At 48.2% G+C, this 18,927-nt stretch overlaps 1 protein-coding gene across 8 annotated transcripts in view; it reads left to right on the top strand.

The window, feature by feature from the left end:
- Positions 1-18,927, top strand: part of CDK5RAP2 (CDK5 regulatory subunit associated protein 2) — a 179,271-nt gene that overhangs the window by 53,739 nt on the left and 106,605 nt on the right. For all 8 annotated transcript variants that reach the window (XM_043453940.1, XM_043453941.1, XM_043453943.1 and 5 more), the window contains 2 exons: positions 1,620-1,712; positions 8,575-8,793. In XM_043453940.1, the coding sequence (XP_043309875.1) occupies positions 1,620-1,712; positions 8,575-8,793 (312 nt within the window). The remainder of the gene's footprint in view (positions 1-1,619; positions 1,713-8,574; positions 8,794-18,927) is intronic.

Genomic DNA, 18,927 nt, shown 5'->3' with positions numbered 1-18,927 from the left:
AGCATTAAGTTAGGAAAGAGCTCCTTGTATGTTTGCAGAAGCAAAACAGTTGAAGCTTGTCTGAGCGTCAGGTACAGAGCTTGCGTGAGGAGAGGAGGAGCCAGAGAGGTCGTGCGTGCGGGGCAGCGGTGCTGGTGGAAGTCGGGGGTGGGGCTGCTCGGGTAGCAGCTGCAGCAGGAGGGGTGTGATCGTACGCCCCTCCCGGGGGATGAGACGGATCAGACGGGGTGGCCGGAGGGAGAGGGTGGAGGCAGGGAGGCCAGGAGCTGAGGCGAGCCCCCCCCAGTTCAGAAAGCCTGAGTCAGCAGTGATCACAGCAAGTAGGGGGGGTGGGTGGGGCTTATTCAAGAAGTAAGATTAGAAATAATGGAAAATGAGAAGTAGATCTGGGGAAATTTGATGATTAGATGTAGGACTTGAGAGAAGGAGCAGCGCAGGGTGACTTCCGGCTGCGTGCCTGGGGCTGTGGTGGCGTCACCCGCTCCCTCACAAGCGCGGATCCTGGAGGGTCATGGAGAGACGGGGCGGCCCTGGAGGCGAGGAGCCTGTCTGTGGGGGTTCAGTCATGAGGTCGCGTCTGCCTCTGCGACCCCGTGGACTTTAGCCCCCCAGGCTCCTGCGGCCACGGGATTTCCCAGGCAAGAATACTGTTTACAAAGTGCCAACTCCAAGGAGCCCATGGACTCTTCAGGTGAGAAGTCCAGGAGGCAGGTCGACATGCCAGTCCCAGACTTGGAGAAGGCCCAGGCCTGAAGGTGTGGATCTGGGAGTCAGTCTTCTACACGTGTGAGGGAAATTCTGAGAGCTGGTCTCCTTACCCAAGGAGAGCCTAGGGTGGGAAAGAAGGCGGAGCCTTGGGCTGCAGGGGTTGACAGTTTTCACGAATAAGGAGAGGAAGGTGGCCGCAGGGTCAGGATGCTAATAACCAGGAATCTGGGGTTGGGGAAGCCAAGGAGGCAGGAGCGTGAGCAGCCACTGGTGTCAGCTGCAGTGGAGGCTTGGTTCTTAATTGCAGTCAGGGTTTGTCTCATGTTTTGGGAGCTCAGGACCCAGCTGAAGGTGGAGCTCACCGTTGTGCAGGGCCCCGGGTGGTGGGGCAACTCTGGCTTCTCACAGAGGCCAGGGGGTGGCTGGGGAGTTCCTGGCTGACTCTGGGCCATAGGAGAAGGTCACTGGAGGGGGTGGAGTTCTGGGAGGAGCCAGGCTGGGTGGTGTGGTGGGTCATCTCTGGGAACAGTAGTATCGGGTTGGCTAAAAAGTTTGTTTGGGTTTTCTGTAGGATGGTTAGAAAACCCCAAGGAACGTTTTGGGTAACACAATAGTAACCCTCAGCGTGAGCGGGACATTAAGCTAGCACCTGTACACATCACAGTGTTCAAGCGTAACAGTGAGTGTGGCATCCTCGTGTTACCACGGCGGGGTGAAGTCTCGGGGAGGTGAAGTGCCTCTCCTAACATCGTCCAGTTAGCAGACGGGAAGTTCCAAACGAGAAGTCCCACTGTTCTGACTGCAGAGCCCTCGGCAATAAGGGCTCCCAGTTCAGCAGGAACGGCATTGGGCAATGCAGAGAGAGCAGATCCCAGTTGTATGCCCGGCTATTCTTCCTTATTTTTACCCAGATTGAAGAACTTAACTCTGAAATCGAAGCACTCAGTGCTGCCTTTGCTAAAGCCAAAGAGGCCCCCCAGAAAGCACAGACCCAGAAATTCCAGGTAAGTGTTAGCTTTGTTTGAAGTGGTCCTCCCTGTGATCCTTACCCCTGCGAGGTCAGGACCGTGCCGCTAGGAGGAGCCCAGGGAGCTCTGAGGGGCCGTGAGAGCAGACTTGGCTCGGCCTGATGGGAGGAGCTTCTCCCGCAGCTGTGGGCCACTCGCCAGCCCGTCCTCAGTCCGACATGAAGACGGCGACAGCTGAGCCCAGCGCCGCGAGTGCCGGGCTGAGGCCCAGGCTCAGGAGTTGGAGTAGCCTGTGTGAGATGTGTGGGTCATCTCATCTAACCGGCACAAGCCTGTGGGGAGGCCAGTGTTGGAGGGGTTTTTGAAGTTTCAGCAAGGGCACGCACAGCTTTGCAAGGGCCAGGGCTTACGTGCAGTAACTGCTGATCCTAACAGCTGGCCTCTGTTGAGCATACACCGTGCCCAGCCCTGTGCCGCGCGGATCAGCCCAGCGAGTCTGCCCAGCAGCGCCCCAAGGTGGGCCCTGTTCATACCCTCGTTCTCTGCGGAGGAAATCCAGGTTCAGGGCATCAGGGAGCTTGCTCAGGGTCACCATAGTGGAAGGAGCTGGGATGTGACCCTGGAGTCAGTCTCACGCCCCAGCCGGTGCTTTCCCTGTCCCCCCCACCTCCCCTCTGAGCCCGGCTGGTCCGGGCTTCCTGCTCCTGGCCAGGTATCTGTTCCAAGCCATGGTTAGTTGACCTGCCTGTTCTCTTTTTTCCCTTCAACATGGGACTGCAAGGACTTGTGCTGGTCATCCTCCGATCTTCCCTCTCTCTTGTTAATTACACTTCTGTATTTGGAATTAGCATTTTCTTCCCATGTTATACAGTGTTTACCTGCTACTAATAACTGGTTAATTGATAAAGCTCCATCATCTGATGAAGCCCATACCACCTTGAAACTCTTTGCTCCCACTTCTCCCTCTCATGTTGTTTTTAGTTATAAAGTAGAAGTTAGGAGTTAAATCTAATTTAAGACTGTTTGGTTCCTAAGATTCATATCCCATGCCTTATCTTTTCAGAGCCTCAGTTCACAGTAAGAGTAACTGAAGTAATTTGGTTTCAATCCTGGTGTACTGCAAGGAGAGATACATTTCTCTTTTGGGACTTTCAGCCTTGCCTTCCCAACTATTTTGGTGGTGGTTGATGAAATGGAGCCAAGATTATACTTTGCACTGAGTTTTTTTTTTTTAACTTGCTTAGAAATTAACAAGCCTTAAAAGCTGAATTCTCAGGAAAACCATCCATATTACCCATTCCTTAGGGAAAAAATATATATTGGCAATTGATGAGCAAAGACCAGATATCCTTATAAGAGCTGTGATATTTTACTTGCTATTGGCCCTTGAAGGAAAGGAAAGTCTTACACATTTAAATGTTACCCCGACTTGTTACGTGTATTTATTAGTTTCATAACTCTCAGTCCTAAAGACTGTCAGGGTGATTTCTGAGGTCTTGTAGTTCAGTGTCGGCCAGGTTTCGCATCTTGAGAAGTGTGAAGAGCAGACACTGTCGAAACACCTCAGGTTCTGCCTGGCTTGTCGGCTGTTCAGAGAGCACTCATTCATCCTTCGCCGTGGAGGTGGGGCGCCCACCTCTTTGACAGGTTGCCAGGACTTCAGCTCAAGTCTGACTCCCAGCTCCGTGATTTTTCTACTCTGATCATGTGTGTGAATAGACACATACCAGACCCAGGCTTGTTCATTACAAGGTATATATAATTTGAATATTGCACAGACCCTTGAAAATGCATTGTCCTTCACATTGGGGGACCTTTCTGGGATGTTACGTGACTAGAACTAATTGTGGCGTCAGAGCCGGAGCTCACAAGGTTGGCGCTGAGCCTGACAGCGCAGCCGCGGTCAGTGGGATTCAGACTCTGGGATTCTGGCCGCAGTGCGGAGACGTGAGTTCTGATCACAGGGTGACGATGAGGATTGCAGTGCGGCCTGGCCGTGCTACCTCTGAAGCCATTAGAACAATGTATTTTCAGATTGGAGGCAGGGTTATGCCTCCTCCACCCCCTGCATGGCTTTATAAAAGTAAAATTACACATTGCAAGAAATTCATAAAATATTTAAAAGTGTGGAAAGAGGTTGATAAAAGTCACCAGTAAAATCACATCTGAAGATATTCACTGTTAACACCTTAACTCTTTCAAAGCATATATGTATATATATATATGTATCACCTTTGAAAAATAGCATCATTATGTATTTTGTTCTGTAGTCTTTTGTTTTCATGTAACATTCTTGCCATAGCAGTATTTATAGATCTAACCAATCCTGATTTTTTTTTTTTTAGATCAGGCCAATCTTTAAAAAAACAATATTTTGAGGTAATTGCAGATTCACGTGTGAATTTCTGTCTGCTCTTTACCTGGTTCTCCCGCAGTGAGCGTCTTGTGTGACCGTAGGACAGTGTCATAACCAGGATGTTGGTCAGTCTGTTGTCCTCATTCAGGTTTCAGCAGTTTGACATCACTCACTTGTGGGTGCGTGCGTGTGTGTGTGTGTCTGTGCTTTTTATACAGTCTTTTTAAACAGCTGCATATAGTCCGTTGTATGTATCATATTATTTTCACTGGGAAGAATGTGGGGTGGGACATGGACTTGCATCTGACTCTGCTTCACCAACTTGTCTCGTCTTGGGGAAGGTATTTGAACTCTCCAGTCTGCCTACACATCATAAAATCCAGATAGTCACACTTAGGTCCCCTAGTCCTTACCAGGGTTAAATAGAATGTGTATCTGGGCACAGGTAGTAGCTCAGTAAACGTCACTCATCCTTAAGTTGGGTGACGTAGTTCTGGCATAAAATTACAGTAGTGTTTGCTTTGGTCTGTTTTCAGGTTCTGTTAATGACATACACGTAGCCTTTAGCTTGAGGAAACTCTCTATGTTATCTGTTGATTGAAAGACAGTAGAGAAAGTGATGGAAGAGGGGGCCCAGATTTATTTATCCTGCACCAGCTGAAATGAGACCGTATGTTATCATCTTTTACCTTTTACAGCAATCCTGTGAAATAGCGATCAGTCTCACAAGTAAGGTAACGAACTTTAGAGAAACTAACGTCTCCCTGGTCACACAGCCTGAACCGGCCTTGGAACTCTGGGCCTTCTGCTCTTTTTAGCGAACTCATCATTTTTACACTGTGGAGAACAATTTGTTTAATATTATTTGGGCTTTAGTTTCTGACCTTGTCTCACTGGGCCAGATGTCTGCCACCTGTTCATTAGGCACTTGGGTGATGAAGTGGAATCCAGAAGTCAGGGTATCATGCAGGAGAAGGTAAAAAAAAAAAAAAAATCTCTCCAAAGAAGCTTTCCAAAGGGCCATCTAAGAGAAAATTAACATGGCAAGTATTTTTATGAAGTGAATCAGTTGTATGAATTTGAGTTCTTTGAACATAGATTTTTTAAAGAGGCTTTGTGTTGTTATTTACATGGTTTTCCCACAGGACTTTGATCATTTTATTAATATCTATTATTTAAATAACAACCATTGCTGCTGTATATTTAACAAGCTCTGAACTGGTATTCTTATCTCTAGCCGTCCCCATTGAATTCAGTCTTCTTCTTTTAATTTTTTGTAGTTTATTGGTGTTAATTGAAATCTTCCCTGGAATGGGCGAGGTGGAAAATGCCCTGGAAAGGGCACGGCCTCTAGAGTCATTTGAATCCCAGGTTTAATCCCTTATGGTCTGAAGACAGGCCAGTCATTTAACAGTCTGAGCCTTAGTGACTTAAAGAGGGATGATAACGTGTATTTTGTAGGGTTGGTATGCTGCTGCTGCTAAGTGGCTTCAGTCGTGTCCGACTCTGTGACCCCATAGATGGCAGCCCACCAGGCTCTGCTGTCCTTGGGATTCTCCAGGCAAGAACACTGGAGTGGGTTGCCGTTTCCTGCTCCAGTGCATGAAAGTGAAAAGTGAAAGTGAAGTCGCTCAGTCGTGTCTGACTCTTCATGACCCCATGGACTGTAGCCTACCAGGCTCCTCTGTCAATGGGATTTTCCAGGAAAGAATACTGGAGTGGGGTGCTATTGCCTTCTCCAGGATTGGTATGGGAGACAGAGATACAATACTTGTAAAAGTGCCTGGTTTAGACGTTCATGTGTTATCAGTGATTAATAAAAAGTAACTATGAAAATTGTTCAAGGTGAGCATTTTCCCAAATCAGTGTTTGTCGTCTTTTTTGGGGCAAATAAGCATTGCCCCAGTTACTTTGTGGGGTGGGGTGGAACGTGACCTAGGTTTTCGCGTTGCTTCTGTTTATTTCAGCTTTAAAGGAAACTGAAAGCAAAGCCTCTGTAGAGCCCACTTTGGAGCTTGACTGGAGTTCTCCCTCCATCTTACGAGGTGCCGTGTCCTCGACGGTAGTTGGGGAAACGTGGGACCAGGTGGCGGGGCTGTCGGGGCCCACGGACAGCAGAGCCTCTGCACCTCCAGAGCGACTGTGGTTATAGCCCGCCTCTGTGAACACCTGGGCTTTTCTGTCGGTGGAGGCAGAAGTAGATCTCTTGGGACGGCCCAGAAGCGGGGGCCGGTCCCTTTGTGCTACAGTCAGCGTCGAGACCCTGACAGCTTAAGTGTCCCTTGCTCTAAAATTTTTAATCTTGTCCTCAATCTAATTCAAAAGACACATTTTAAAAGAAGTTTATTTTCTTCTATTATGAGTAGTATATAATTTTTTCTCCGAAGATTACAAAGAAGGAGAGAAGGGAAATCAGGTGATCACTCAACCACTATTAATACTTTGATGATTCTCCTCCCTGGTTTTCTTCTGGCATAGCTTTTATTTTTTAGCTCGTTTGCAGTTTGATGTTCTGGTTTTCTTTTTAATATAACATCATGACTTAGAAATATTCACATATTATCAGTTCAGTTCAGTTGCTCAGTTGTGTCTGACTCTTTGCGACCCCATCAGCTACAGCACGCCAGGCTTCCCTGTCCATCACCAACTCCCGGAGCTTGCTCAAACTCATGTCCACTGAGTCGGTGATAGCATCCAACCATCTCATTCTCTGTCGTCTGCTTCTCCTCCCGCCTTCAGTCTTTCCCAGCATCAGGGTCTTTTCCACTGAGTCAGTTCTTGGCATCAGGTGGTCAAAGGATTGGTGTTTCAGCTTCAGTATCAGTCCTTCCAGTGACTATTCAGGACTGATTTCCTTTAGGAAGGACTGGTTGGATCTCGTTTATACTCCAACTCTCACATCCTTACACGACTACTGGAAAAACCATAGCTTTGACTAGATGGACCATTGTTGGCTTTTTAATATGCTGTCTAGGTTGGTCATAGCTTTTCTTCCAAGGAGCAAGCGTCTTTTAGTTTCATGGCTGCAGCCACCCACCATCTGCAGTGATTTTGGAGCCCGAGAAAATAAAGTCTGTCACCGTTGTTTCCCCATCTATTTGCCATGGATTGATGGGACCGATGCCATGATCTTCTTTTTTTGAATGTTGAGTATTAAGCCAGCTTTTCTACTCTCCTCTTTCATTTTAATCAAGAGACTCATTAGTTCCTCTTCGCTTTCTGCCATAAGGGTGGTGTCATCTGCATATCTGAGGTTATTGATATTTCTCCCAGCAATCTTGATTCCTGTGTGTGCTTCATCCAGCCCAGTGTTTCTCATGATGTGCTCTGCATGTAAGTTAAATAAGCAAGGTGACAGTATACAGCCTTGACGTACTCCTTTTCCTGTTAGGAACCAGTCTGTCATTCCATGTCCAGTTCTAACTGTTGCTTCACATATTATCAGCTCTTTGTAAATAATGGTTTTAAGATTTTATCGTGTGGCTTTGTCATATTTTATTCTTTTTCATATTCTTGCATGCTTAGATTGTTTATTTTTTATTGTTCTAAGTAATTCTGTGATGAATGACTGTATATAAAGTTTTCCCCCCCTTATATTTTGAATTCTTCTCCTGAGATTGGATCCTAGGAATGGAATTACGGGCATGGCTGTGAACCTGTTTGCACGTTGTACACATGCTCGGCGTCTGTAACCTGCCCACAGGGGCTCCGTCAGCGTGCGCTCCAGTCAAACAGTGTATTTCTTGGCTTCTGGGTGCTTGGCCAGTTCTGGAGAGGTGATTGATAATTGTGTCATTTCCCAATGAGCTCGCCAGCACTGGGTATTCTCATTAAAACAGTCTCCCTTGTTATATGAAGTCTCGTTTTTAATTTGCTCTTTTGGATTATTGGTGCGTTATGACATTTTTTCATATGCTTGATAGTCACGTATTTTCTCTGCTGAACTGTATTAATGAAATAAACCTGTTTTTGATACGTTTAGACATCTAACTCTGCTGAAGTTAAAGCCTCTTGTGGTGGCGGTCAGTTACCCGACCGACCATTCCTTTTTCTCTGGATGACTCTGGGCTGGAGCCATCCTAACAGAGATGAACATTGCTTGTGCTTGACTCCATCTCTGCCTTTTAAATAAAATCCTTTACCTTCTATCTTTTAAAAATAACAATTTTTAAAGCTATTATAGAAATAACATGCTAACCCTTTATTTGAAAATACAGAGAAGTAAAGAAAAAAAATCATGTGTTCCCACCCCACCAAAGAGAGTTACTGACATTTGTGCTTTTCTTTATCATCTTAAAAAAAAGTAAGTTCTTTTACACAATAACTGTAGCCTTTCCCCCCTAATATCAACATCATAACATAAAGAATACCCTGTGTTATTTCATAACCTTCATATAATTTTTCTTTGGGTCCTGAATGTTATTTATGTTAGTTTCCACGCCCCCACCCGCCGGCCCTGAGGGTGGCCAAGGAGCACCTGTGCCTTGGTTTGTTCACTGAGCTGTGACAATCAACCCAGCTCCCCTCCCCCTCTGCTTCTAGGGGTCTGAAGATTACGAGGCTGCTCTGCTTGAAAAGGCAGCCCTTTTGGCTGAGCTGCACTCAGAAAACCTCAGCAAGAGCGCAGAGAACCGCAGACTGCGCAGAAGCATTAAGAAGGTCACCCAGGAGCTGAGCAGCCTGCAGCAGGAGCGGGAGAGGCTGGGGAAGGCGCTGGAGGCAGCCCGCCGAGAGAGGGGCGGGGGAGAGCACGCCGTCCACGTGAGTGCCGCCGCTGGCCCTCTGGAATGGGGGCGCAAGCCTGGGGGCTGTGTGGCTGGCTATGGTTTTAGGGAGATAGATATTCATCGCTGAAAACTTAGAAAAGCCCCCAAAACAGAAAATGTTTCACTCATCTTCTCATCACCTAGAAATGACCGGTCCTAACTGTTTGATGTTCCGGTCCTTTTATTCTCTCTCTCTCTCTCACACAGACACGGACACGCACGTGCACATTGTTAGTATCGAGCGGAAAATGCATTTTTAAAGTTTCCTGGCCATGCGGCATGTGCGACTGTGGTTCTCTGGCCAGGGAGGGAGCTCGAGCCCCCGACACTGGAAGCGCAGAGTTAACCGCGGGGTCACCGGGGACGTCCCTGAAATGCATTTCTGTGTCTGTTTTGCTTTTTATTCTTCTGTTTTGGTGTGTGTCCATTATGAGTTTTCTTGAGAAACATTTTTTTTTAAAATATGTGAACACAGTGGTTCATCACTTGAATGCGCTACTTATTTAACTTGTCCTTACTGTAGGGTGTATAGTTCATTGCACTCTTTTTTGTTTTATAACAAGTGCTGCAAGAAGCATCATTGTACATAAATACTTAATCAACTGATTATTTCCTGATAAAGGCATAATTACTCGGTCAAAGACTATGCATATTTTTAATGCTATTTTATAGATACATTCAAATTGTTCTCCAGGAAGATTACACCACACTCCCTAGAGGAGAGTGATCTTTTTAAAAGACTGCTCTATTTAGCATTGAGTGTTAGTATTTAAAAAAATTCTCTCTGAATTTGGTAGACAAAAATTCTCTCTTACAGTTTCTATTATATTTATTTTTTTTGAGAGACATACTCACCTGGTGTTATATCGCCATGTTTCGTTTATTTTCACTGCTGTGTGCTGCTCTAGCGTGTGAGTTTATGGTTATTTATCCATTTACTGTGCATGGAAATTGGGGCTGGACCTTGTCTTTGGCCATCGTAACTGACAGCCTTTTGAGGCAAACACATGTGTCTTCTGTTGTGATTTCTGTCATACCTAAACTTCAGTATTCAGCATCCTTGGAGCAGGACATGGTAACCCACTCCAGTATTCTTGCCTGGAAGATTCCACGGACAGAGATGCCTAGCAGGGGACAGCCCGCGGGGTCGCAGAGTCGGACATGACTGAGCACACGCACGTCATGTTTCACATTCAGTATCCCGAGAGTCACATCTAGACGCCAGGCCTTGGTGCAGTCGGGCAGGATGGGCTCTGAGGCTGAGTGGTCACTGACAGTCAGGTTCAGTGAGTGCCCTGCATGGGGGCCTGGGGCAGGTCTAGTATGGGAGGGCTCCAGGGAGAGCCCGCAGGTTCCAGGGTCCTCTGGGGGCTGCCCTTAGCAGGGATGGGACATCAGGATCCATAGTTGGAAGTCCAGATGCTGACACCAATAAGAGGAGTGAAACATCACTGTTTGTCTATTTTAACAGAAATTTCAGTAGGCAGCAAGAGAGCAATAATGGAAACTTAGGAAAATTAAAAAAAAATGTCGCCTGAAGTTCCACAGCCCTCCTAAAGGATCACCCTTCAGCCCTGCTGCATGGGGGGCCCAGTCGGATCAGACTCTGTGTTGTCTGGTCACCTGCTTTACCACGAGCGGCCCCCCTGAGCCTTTCTCTCTCATGGCCATCTCCCCGTGTTGTGTAGGCTCGAGGGCAGTCCCGCTGAAGGCTGCCTACGCTTCATCGAGTAGATTTCACATGATTTACTTGATAATTTCCTGCTCTCTTGGACAGTTTGCCCATTTCAGTAATACCACAGTACATATCTTTGGGCAGTAAGGCATTGTTTTCTTGAATTCCCAAGGATCTGAGGAGTGTGATCACTGGGCCAGATGACACAAATATTTTACACTAGTTAATAACGCTGCCACGTTACTTGTTCAAAGGGCTGGATTAATTTATGCTGCCACCGGCAGTGTTGGAGTCTACCAGTTTGTTGCATGTTATTAAAAAACGTTTTTCTCGTATTTATGCGGTGTTGTTGAACAGCAAATGTATCTGGGCTAGATGCTGATGGAAATATGTGGCACGACCTCTGAATGTTTTAGTTTTTTCTTAAGGGAGATGAAATTGTTATACATGGCAAAATGCAAAGCATGGAAAACCCAGAGCTAATTCATGCAACTTACGTATTCAATGCAGAAGATCCTTGTGGCAGAGAGTAGTCAGGAAAACTTCCTAGGACAGCAGTCCCCAAACTTTTGGCACCAGGGACCAATTTCCCTGGAAGACAGTTCTTCCATGGACAGGGGGTAGGAGGGATGGTTTGGGGATGATTCAAGCTCATTACATTTATTGTGCACTTTTATTTATTGTGCACTTTATTTTTATTATTATAACATCAGGTCCGCCTCAGTCATCAGACATTAGATCACAGGGGTTGGGGACATTCCTTGCTCTTGGAGGAGATGACACTCAAGTTGAGTGATCAGTGTGAGATTTGAGTCATGTGGCTTTATAGATGAGTAAAGAAAAGACTGGCCAGAAGGGGTCCTTCTGTAGAGGTCAATTTTCATAATCAATTCTTAGATCCTTCACTGTTGGATAGTTTTTTTTCTCCCTTAGTTTAGTTTGTCCCCTCTGTTCTCCACTATCATTATAAAAATGTTTATTCAGTAGAAATTGGATTTGGGGGCTACATAGACATGTGTGTGTGTGCGCGCGCGCACACACACACACACACACACACACACACCTGTAAAATATGTAATTGTTTCTTTACCTTATAACTTACTCTTGGTAAACATTTGAAATGGCTGTATAACTGTATATCAAGGGGGGTACGCTGTAAGTTATTTACCTATCCTTGTATTGTTAGACATTGTTGGCTCCATAATTCACTTATTCATGAAAGCCCTGATGCTTCCTAAAGGAATTTTGCACTGCAGTTGATAAGAAGATTTCTAAATAATATGCATCTATCTTCATAAGGAGGCAAGGAATGCTTGGCAGGAAGTGGAAGGGGCATATGACGGGGAGAGGGAGGGATTGGATCAAAGTCTACTCTGGGTGGGAGGTTTTCTTTTTTTGCAGGGCCAGAAACTCAGTTCCTTAGGGAACTTAAGCAGAAAAAGGAGTGTATTACCTTGGATAACTAAACACGTGGAAGGACAGAGCTGACAGGAACTCTGCCAGGACCGAGTCTGTGTCTTGAGAGCTGGCTTGTTTCTAGCGTCCACTTACCTCCAGCTCCGAGCACTTGGACCCACCACTGCCAGGCCTGGTGGGATGGCCGCCACTCAGTTTATTGCGAGAGAGGAAGGAGGACTCTCGCACTCATCCCCTGGTCAGGAGGCCCGAGGGGTGAGCTACCGAGAGGTTCAGCTCGGCTCACAGGCTCGCTCTTCGTCAGAGTGCGTGCGTGCAGGTGTGAGCTTGTGCTCCGTCACTGGCGGCCTCCCCCAGAGCCCCGTGTGGGGAGGGGATCAGCGCTTCCCCGGAGAGAGCGCGGCTGTCTTTCAGGGCCCTGGTTGCCAGCGCCTCTGTGTTCGCCTCAGATGCGCATGCCTGTGACTCAGCATCCTTGCGACGCATCACGGCTGCTTTGCTACATTAAGTCCTACTTGTTTCTTACAAGACGATCTGGCCGTGTTTTTTTCTTTGTGGTGCATGTATTGTATCACAGCAGCATCTCTATTCCGGCTTCATCCCAAGAATTCGCCATGTCCGTCTCATCAGTGTGTTCTGTACCCGATCCTGGGGGCACTGGCTTGTTCAGGGTCTGGGGAGATGTGCTGGGGTGACTTTACCTTATGGGGCAAGGATGCATGCAGAGGTAGAGCGTGGCCCACCAGCCTCGTGTGTCTTTATCAGCTGGTTCTGTTAACTAAGCTCTTTATTAACTAGAGCCTCCCACGCAGCAGCTGCTATTGCCATTGCTTTTGGACTGAAACAAACAGAAACCCAGGCCTTTTGGTGGCCCCTGTGTCTGGCTTGGCACAGGAAAGGACTCCATTCCTGCATTCAGCCACATCAGATGCTTTGTGCAGGCCCTCTGCTCGGCCTGGGGACGGCTCCCGAGAGGAGATAGAGACAGACTACCCGTGAGAGCATAGAGCAGGACCAGAAAAGGGTCCTGGGGAAAGTGACCTGTGAACTAGTTCTGAAGTGTGAGTTGAAGGTCATGATGTAGGCACGGGAGAGGGGGGTTTTGTGCAGGAGACGAAGGTACACAGGTGCGAGAGAGTGTGGTGTTTGGCGGAAGAAGAGTTTGGAGCGGTAGTGGCTGGTGCTTTAACCTGGAGAGAGATCGGATTGTAGAGGGCCTTGTCACAGTTTGGGGGTGTGGACGTGACCCCTAGGGAGTGCGGCCCCCCTTGAGGGGGACTTAAGGAGAGGATTGATAGGGTCAGGGGTGCAGTTTAGAGAGCCTTGTCTGATGGACGTCTGGAGAATGGGTTGGCTGCAGAGAGCCCGGAGACAGGAAGATGAGAACAGGCGCATGGCCTGAGAGACCGGCTCCGAGAAGCCAGGGCAGAGGGGAAAAGAGAAGGAGCCTCTTCCTCTGCAATGGGGCCGCTCAGGTGTGGCTTCTGGGCTGTCCGGGTGCATATTCGAAGCCTTCCCCACCAGGACTCTTGAATAATCAGCATTTACTTGAACTCCCCTGCCTCCCACAGGTAGAGCTGAAAAACACTGGTAAGAAAACCTGTTCCCAAGTAGACAGCTGGGGGGACCTGAGTCACAGCACAGGGGCCTCAGCTCAGGGCCTGTGATGACCTGGAGGGAGGGGGGGTGGGGAGGCTCCGGAAGGAGGGGTGTGTGTATCATATGGGCCTCCCTGGTGCCCCAGCTGGTAAAGGATCCGCCTGCCGTGTGGGAGATGTGGCTTCGATCCCTGGGTGGGGAAGATCCCCTGGAGAAGGGAAAGGCTACCTACTCTAGTGTTCGGGCCTCCCTGGTGCCCCAGCTGGTAAAGGATCCGCCTGCCGTGCGGGAGATGTGGCTTCGATCCCTGGGTGGGGAAGGTCCCTGGGAGAAGGGACTGCTGCCCACTCCAGTGGTCTGGGCTGGAGAATCCCACGGACTGCAGCTCACGGGTCACAAAGAGGCGGACACGACTGAGCAGCCGTCACGTCACTCTCAGCTGACTCACCTTGTTTTAGGGCAGAAACGAACAAAACAGTAAAGCAGTGATGTGTGCTTGCTCGCTCAGGAGCACTCCAATAAAAAAGAAAGAAAATCAATTCCAGACATTGGTCTTTTTCTCAGTTCACATTCAGCTCAATCTTCAACATCCTTTTTGATAGTGAAAATTGGTATCAGACTGGTAGAAATAAAGCAAATATGATTTCTTAGGTGTGGATTTCTTTGGAGTACTTTGCAGTTAATAAAGGGACTGCCTATCTTTCCCTTGGTGCTCACAGCCCTGCAGTTGGGCATAGAACAGGTTATTCCCATTTTACAGATTAACCGGAGGCTCAGCATTTAAATGGCTTTTAAAAAAAAGAATTTAAATGGCTTGATCATGGTCACATAGAAGAGGATAAATAATGTGACATGGATCCAGGACTGTGGGCTCTTTTTAGTTTCAGAACTTTGCCTAAGATACTATGCTGAGGCTATGGCAGACCGTCAATATTTATGTTAAGCATACTGTGCTTTTGGCAAAAAGGAAGACTGATACAATTTCATCTTTTCAGTGGACCACAATAATCTGTTTTCAAGACCACCCAACTTGTATCTGGGTTATTTGAAGCTTTCAAACTTGTCTTTTCTTTCTGTGTTTCAGAAACATTTTCAGAGGTTTATGGACAGTCATAAAATTAAATGCATTAGGTCACAAAAATGAGGGCAACGAGTGGAATGGAATCAGGTGAGGCAGGAGAAATACCTGTTGTGATCGTGGTCGCAGTGCTCGAGGCGGGACTTAACGTCCAGCGGGCAGTTCCTGGCAGCGACAGTGAAAAGGGAAATTCAGTTACCAGGTCTTGTGTCTGTAAAGATGAAGACGTTAAGATAAAGGGACCGCCTTTGCTGGTGCTGAGGCCCGAGGGAAGTATTGCCTCTGGTGGGTTTCTGTAGAGTTCTCTGAGCAGTACTTGGGGCCCTGACAATGCCCCATTCAATGAAAGCAATTTGCCCAGGGCCAGATCAGTGTCGTCCAAGTTGGGTAAGCTTGTAAATATTTAGGATTTCAGTCCCCGGGACTGTCTCGCTGTTTCCCGTTATTCTCGTTTCTTGGACAAGAATTACAAAATCAGTGGGAAATAACACTGCGGCCCTGTCTTGAGACGATCTCTCACTCGACGCCTTTGCGGCGGTCCCCCGTGAGCAGGACGGGTCGAGCCAGCCTCTCTTGGATGTGATCGAACCATCCGGCGCTCGTGCCAAAACCGTGCACTGCCGCCTCACTGTGCCCCTCCTAAGCTCTTTGGAGGGAGACAGTGCCTGTCTGAAAACGCAGCTTGGATCCGAGGCGTCTGAATTCGCGGTGTCTGATGGTGCCTGAACACCGAGACGTTTGGCTGGGAGAGTCAGTTCATTGTTTGTTGCTTTGTTTTAATTGCCTGTGATTGCAGTGACCCGGTGCTGGGCACCTCAGCATGTGTTGTCATTTGCAGTTTGCGCATTTGTTTATTCAAGGGACAGTTGTCGAGTATTTGCACTGCTGCGGCCACTGTTGGTAGGCTCGAGTGAATCCAAGCTCAGCCTCTACCTCGGGAGTCCTGTTCACGAAAAAGAAAAGACAAGGTCAAAAAGTGAGGGTCTCACAGATAGATCCCCTTCATTGTATTACACCTCCTCACCAGCAGAGGGACCCATAACTCTTTAAAGAAATTCAGGAGGCCTTTGCGAAAAACAATCAGACCCCACCCCCGATATTCCCAAGTCGATGTTCTGACTGTGATGTTTAAAATGTCCTAGCTTCATGGAGAAGGCAATGGCAACCCACTCCAGTACTCTTGCCTAGACAATCCCATGGACGGAGGAGCCTGATAGGCTGCAGTCCATGGGGTCGCTAGGAGTCGGACACAACCTGAGCGACTTCACTTTCCCTTTTCACTTTCATGCATTGGAGAAGGAAATGGCAACCTACTCCAGTGTTCTTGCCTGGAGAATCCCAGGGACGGGGGAGCCTGGTGGGCTGCCGTCTATGGGGTCGCACAGAGTCGGACACGACTGAAGCGACTTGGCAGCAGCAGCATCTTATGAGGTTGTATTGGACAAGGGCATATGTATCTCAGGAGGGGAGCAGAGAGTCACCTATTTTGCGGGGATTTTATGAGACCTGAAGATTAAGGAACTTTCACTGCTATTCTTACCAGTTTCATGACTATTAATGTTTTGTGATCCTCAAAGGCCCAATGTTAGTGAATGCAAAAAATCAGGGTGAGGAGACATGTCCATGCCTTGGGGTAGATTGTTCTTCACTTGCTTCTCACCTATCCTGACCATCTTTCCCTCGTGAATTCCAGAACACTGAGCATTGTTCTGGAGTTTCAGGAGGGGACTTTATGCTGTCAAAAAGGAGGACAGCATGGGCCCCTGCAAGAGGACAGTCAGGGCCTGAGGGTTTAAGTCCAGACGCCCAGAAGGGTCAGGTCCGGATTGGGATAACTATATATCCACACTAGAGGCTCTTATTTTAACAAAACCAAATGAAGTTAACTCAGGAGTTATGACCCAACCTTTCCATGAGGCAATCAAAGGAGATCCTACACCAATAAACACTGCCCCTGTCACCCGTGGAAAAAATAAAAATGTCCTAGCTTCTGTGGTCTGGGGCTTCCCTGGTGGCTCAGATGGTAAAGAATCTGACTGCTGTGTGGGAGACCAGGATTTGATCCCTGGGTTGGGAAGATCCCCTGGAGAAGGGAATGGTTAGGAATGGTTACCCACTCAAGTGTTCTTGCCTGGAGAATCCCATGGACAGAGGAGCCTGGCGGGTTACAGTCCCTGGGGTCACAAGAGTCAGACACGACTGAGTGACCAACGCTTTGACCTTTTCTGTGTTCTAACAGAATTGCTGCCTGGTCTCTCACATCCTTGCTCTCACATCTCTGGCTTTGATAACCTCGTTTGGCTGTGGAGACTCAAGGTGCTTCTCTGTGTGTGTGTGTGCGCGCACGTGTGCATGTGTTTGCACATGTGTGTATGTGCATGCATGCGTGTGCTTGTGTATATGTATGTGTGCAAGCACATGTGTGCATATGTATGTGTGTATATGTGTGTCTGTGCATGTATGTGTGTGCATATGTGTGTATGTATGTGCACGTGTGTCTATGTGTGTATGTATATGTGTGTGCATGTGTGTTTGTGTATGTGTGTGCATGTGCGTGTATGTGTGTGCGCGTGCGTGTATGTATGTGTGCATGTGTGTGCATGTGTATGTATGTGTGCGTGTGCTTGTGTGTGTGCATGTGCACATGTGTGTATGTGTGCATGTGTGTACATGTGCGTCTATGTGTGTATGTGTGCGCGTGTGTCATGTGCATGTGTTTGTGTATGTGTGCATGTGTGTATATGTGTGCATGCGTGTGTATGTGTGTGCACGTGTGTATGTGTGTGCGTGTGTGTCTGTGTACGTAGTGGAGGACAACAGAGGTAAATCTTGGCTTCACGCTTGCTGTCTCTGGTTCAGGCGTGCTGTGTGCTGCTCCGGGTGAGTCGGGGGAGGAGAGGAGCAAGTCACAGTCTTTTCCTTCTCTGAGGACCCCGGTTATTAGACGTTGGTTTAGCCTGTTCCCCAGACTGTCTCGTAACGCTCTCGCCTGTTATGAGACCTGTCACCTGCTACTCTGACAAGTGCGTGCTTCAGAACCTGGGCCCTCAGCTCTGCAGGGATGCGTTTACTGGCTACAGCCCCAAAATCTAATTAAAGTTGTATCCGTCACCCAACTGGCTGATCCCATGTGCTTTGACAGGGGCGGGTTTGATTCCAGGGCGGTTCAGCCTCAGCCTCTCTGGTCTCCTTGCGTGTTTGAGGACAGGTGACTCCAGGTGAGCTTGCAGCAGCGCTCAGGACGTCTCTTGGTGAGCTGTCATCCAGAGCCGGCGCGTGGAGACAGCGTCTGTAGGCTGTCGGCTGCTCGGTCAGGGCTGAGACCGCAGGCCTGAGGTGGTGTGATCTGTTGTTGTTCAGTTGCTAAGTCCTGCCTGACTGACTGCAGCGCGCCAGCCTTGTCTGTCCTCCCCTATTTCCTGGAGTGATTTTCACCAAGGGTCAAAGCGCCTCTTCCGCCAACCCCCAGCCTTTGTATTTTAAGGACAGGTGTGAAGATTTTGAATCGGTGTCCTTGTCGGATGTGCAGTTTTAATGACCTGTGTGAGAGAAGTTTAGTCTTTGCAAATCCCAGCTCCTCATAAGGGAGGCAGAATGCAGAGACTTGGGAGTCAGACCCCATTTGAACTCTGGCTCCACCGCTTGCCAGCTGTGGGTCTGGGAACCAGCTACTTTGCCTCTGCAGACCGTGATGTCCATTTCTTGTTAGAAAACCAGGCATTAGTTGTGAGGGTTCTATGAGAAAAGATACAGCACTTAGCCTAACACCTGGCACATCACCAGTGATTAGTAGGTAGGAACTGTTCTGTTGATGGTCTTGGGTGCCAGACATGTAGCAGTCTGGTGGGTGTCTCTGGGACACGGGGGACGTGGTGGCAAACTCAGGTTGGAATCTCAGCATCATCTGGTGCTTAACTCTAAGCTTCTAAGTCAGTTACTTAATTCTTCTAAACTTATGTTTACTCCCCTAAAATGGGGTCGATGACATCTAATCCGGAATTAAATAATGGATGATAAGATGCAGGTCAGGGGAAAATGCCTGCTGCGGTTCCCGGCACGCAGAGGGCGATGCTCAGCGCTTAGGTGCCTTCTCTTCCCTCTTTTGCTGCCTTTTAAGTGTGTGGCAGGTGCTGGCTCAGGACTCGGGGTGACAAAGCGCGGCCCCCGAGACTCTGCCAGATCCCGCTGGCTAATAAGTGTGGTCTGCCCTTTCAGCAGTCAAGGCAACAAAGCCGTACATTCCTTCTTTGATCAACAGTCACCTCTCCTCTGGAGAGAGTGCTGGTGCGTTCCTCCCAACCCACTGATTCCTCTGGCGGGGCGTCAGAACCCTTTTCAGTGACAGACCCTGGGGTGTGCGT

Source organism: Cervus canadensis, chromosome 30 (assembly GCF_019320065.1).
Source record: "Cervus canadensis isolate Bull #8, Minnesota chromosome 30, ASM1932006v1, whole genome shotgun sequence".
Classification (NCBI taxonomy): domain Eukaryota; kingdom Metazoa; phylum Chordata; class Mammalia; order Artiodactyla; family Cervidae; genus Cervus; species Cervus canadensis.
Note: the sequence above shows the minus strand (reverse complement) of the source record. Positions and strands in the feature narration are given on the sequence as shown.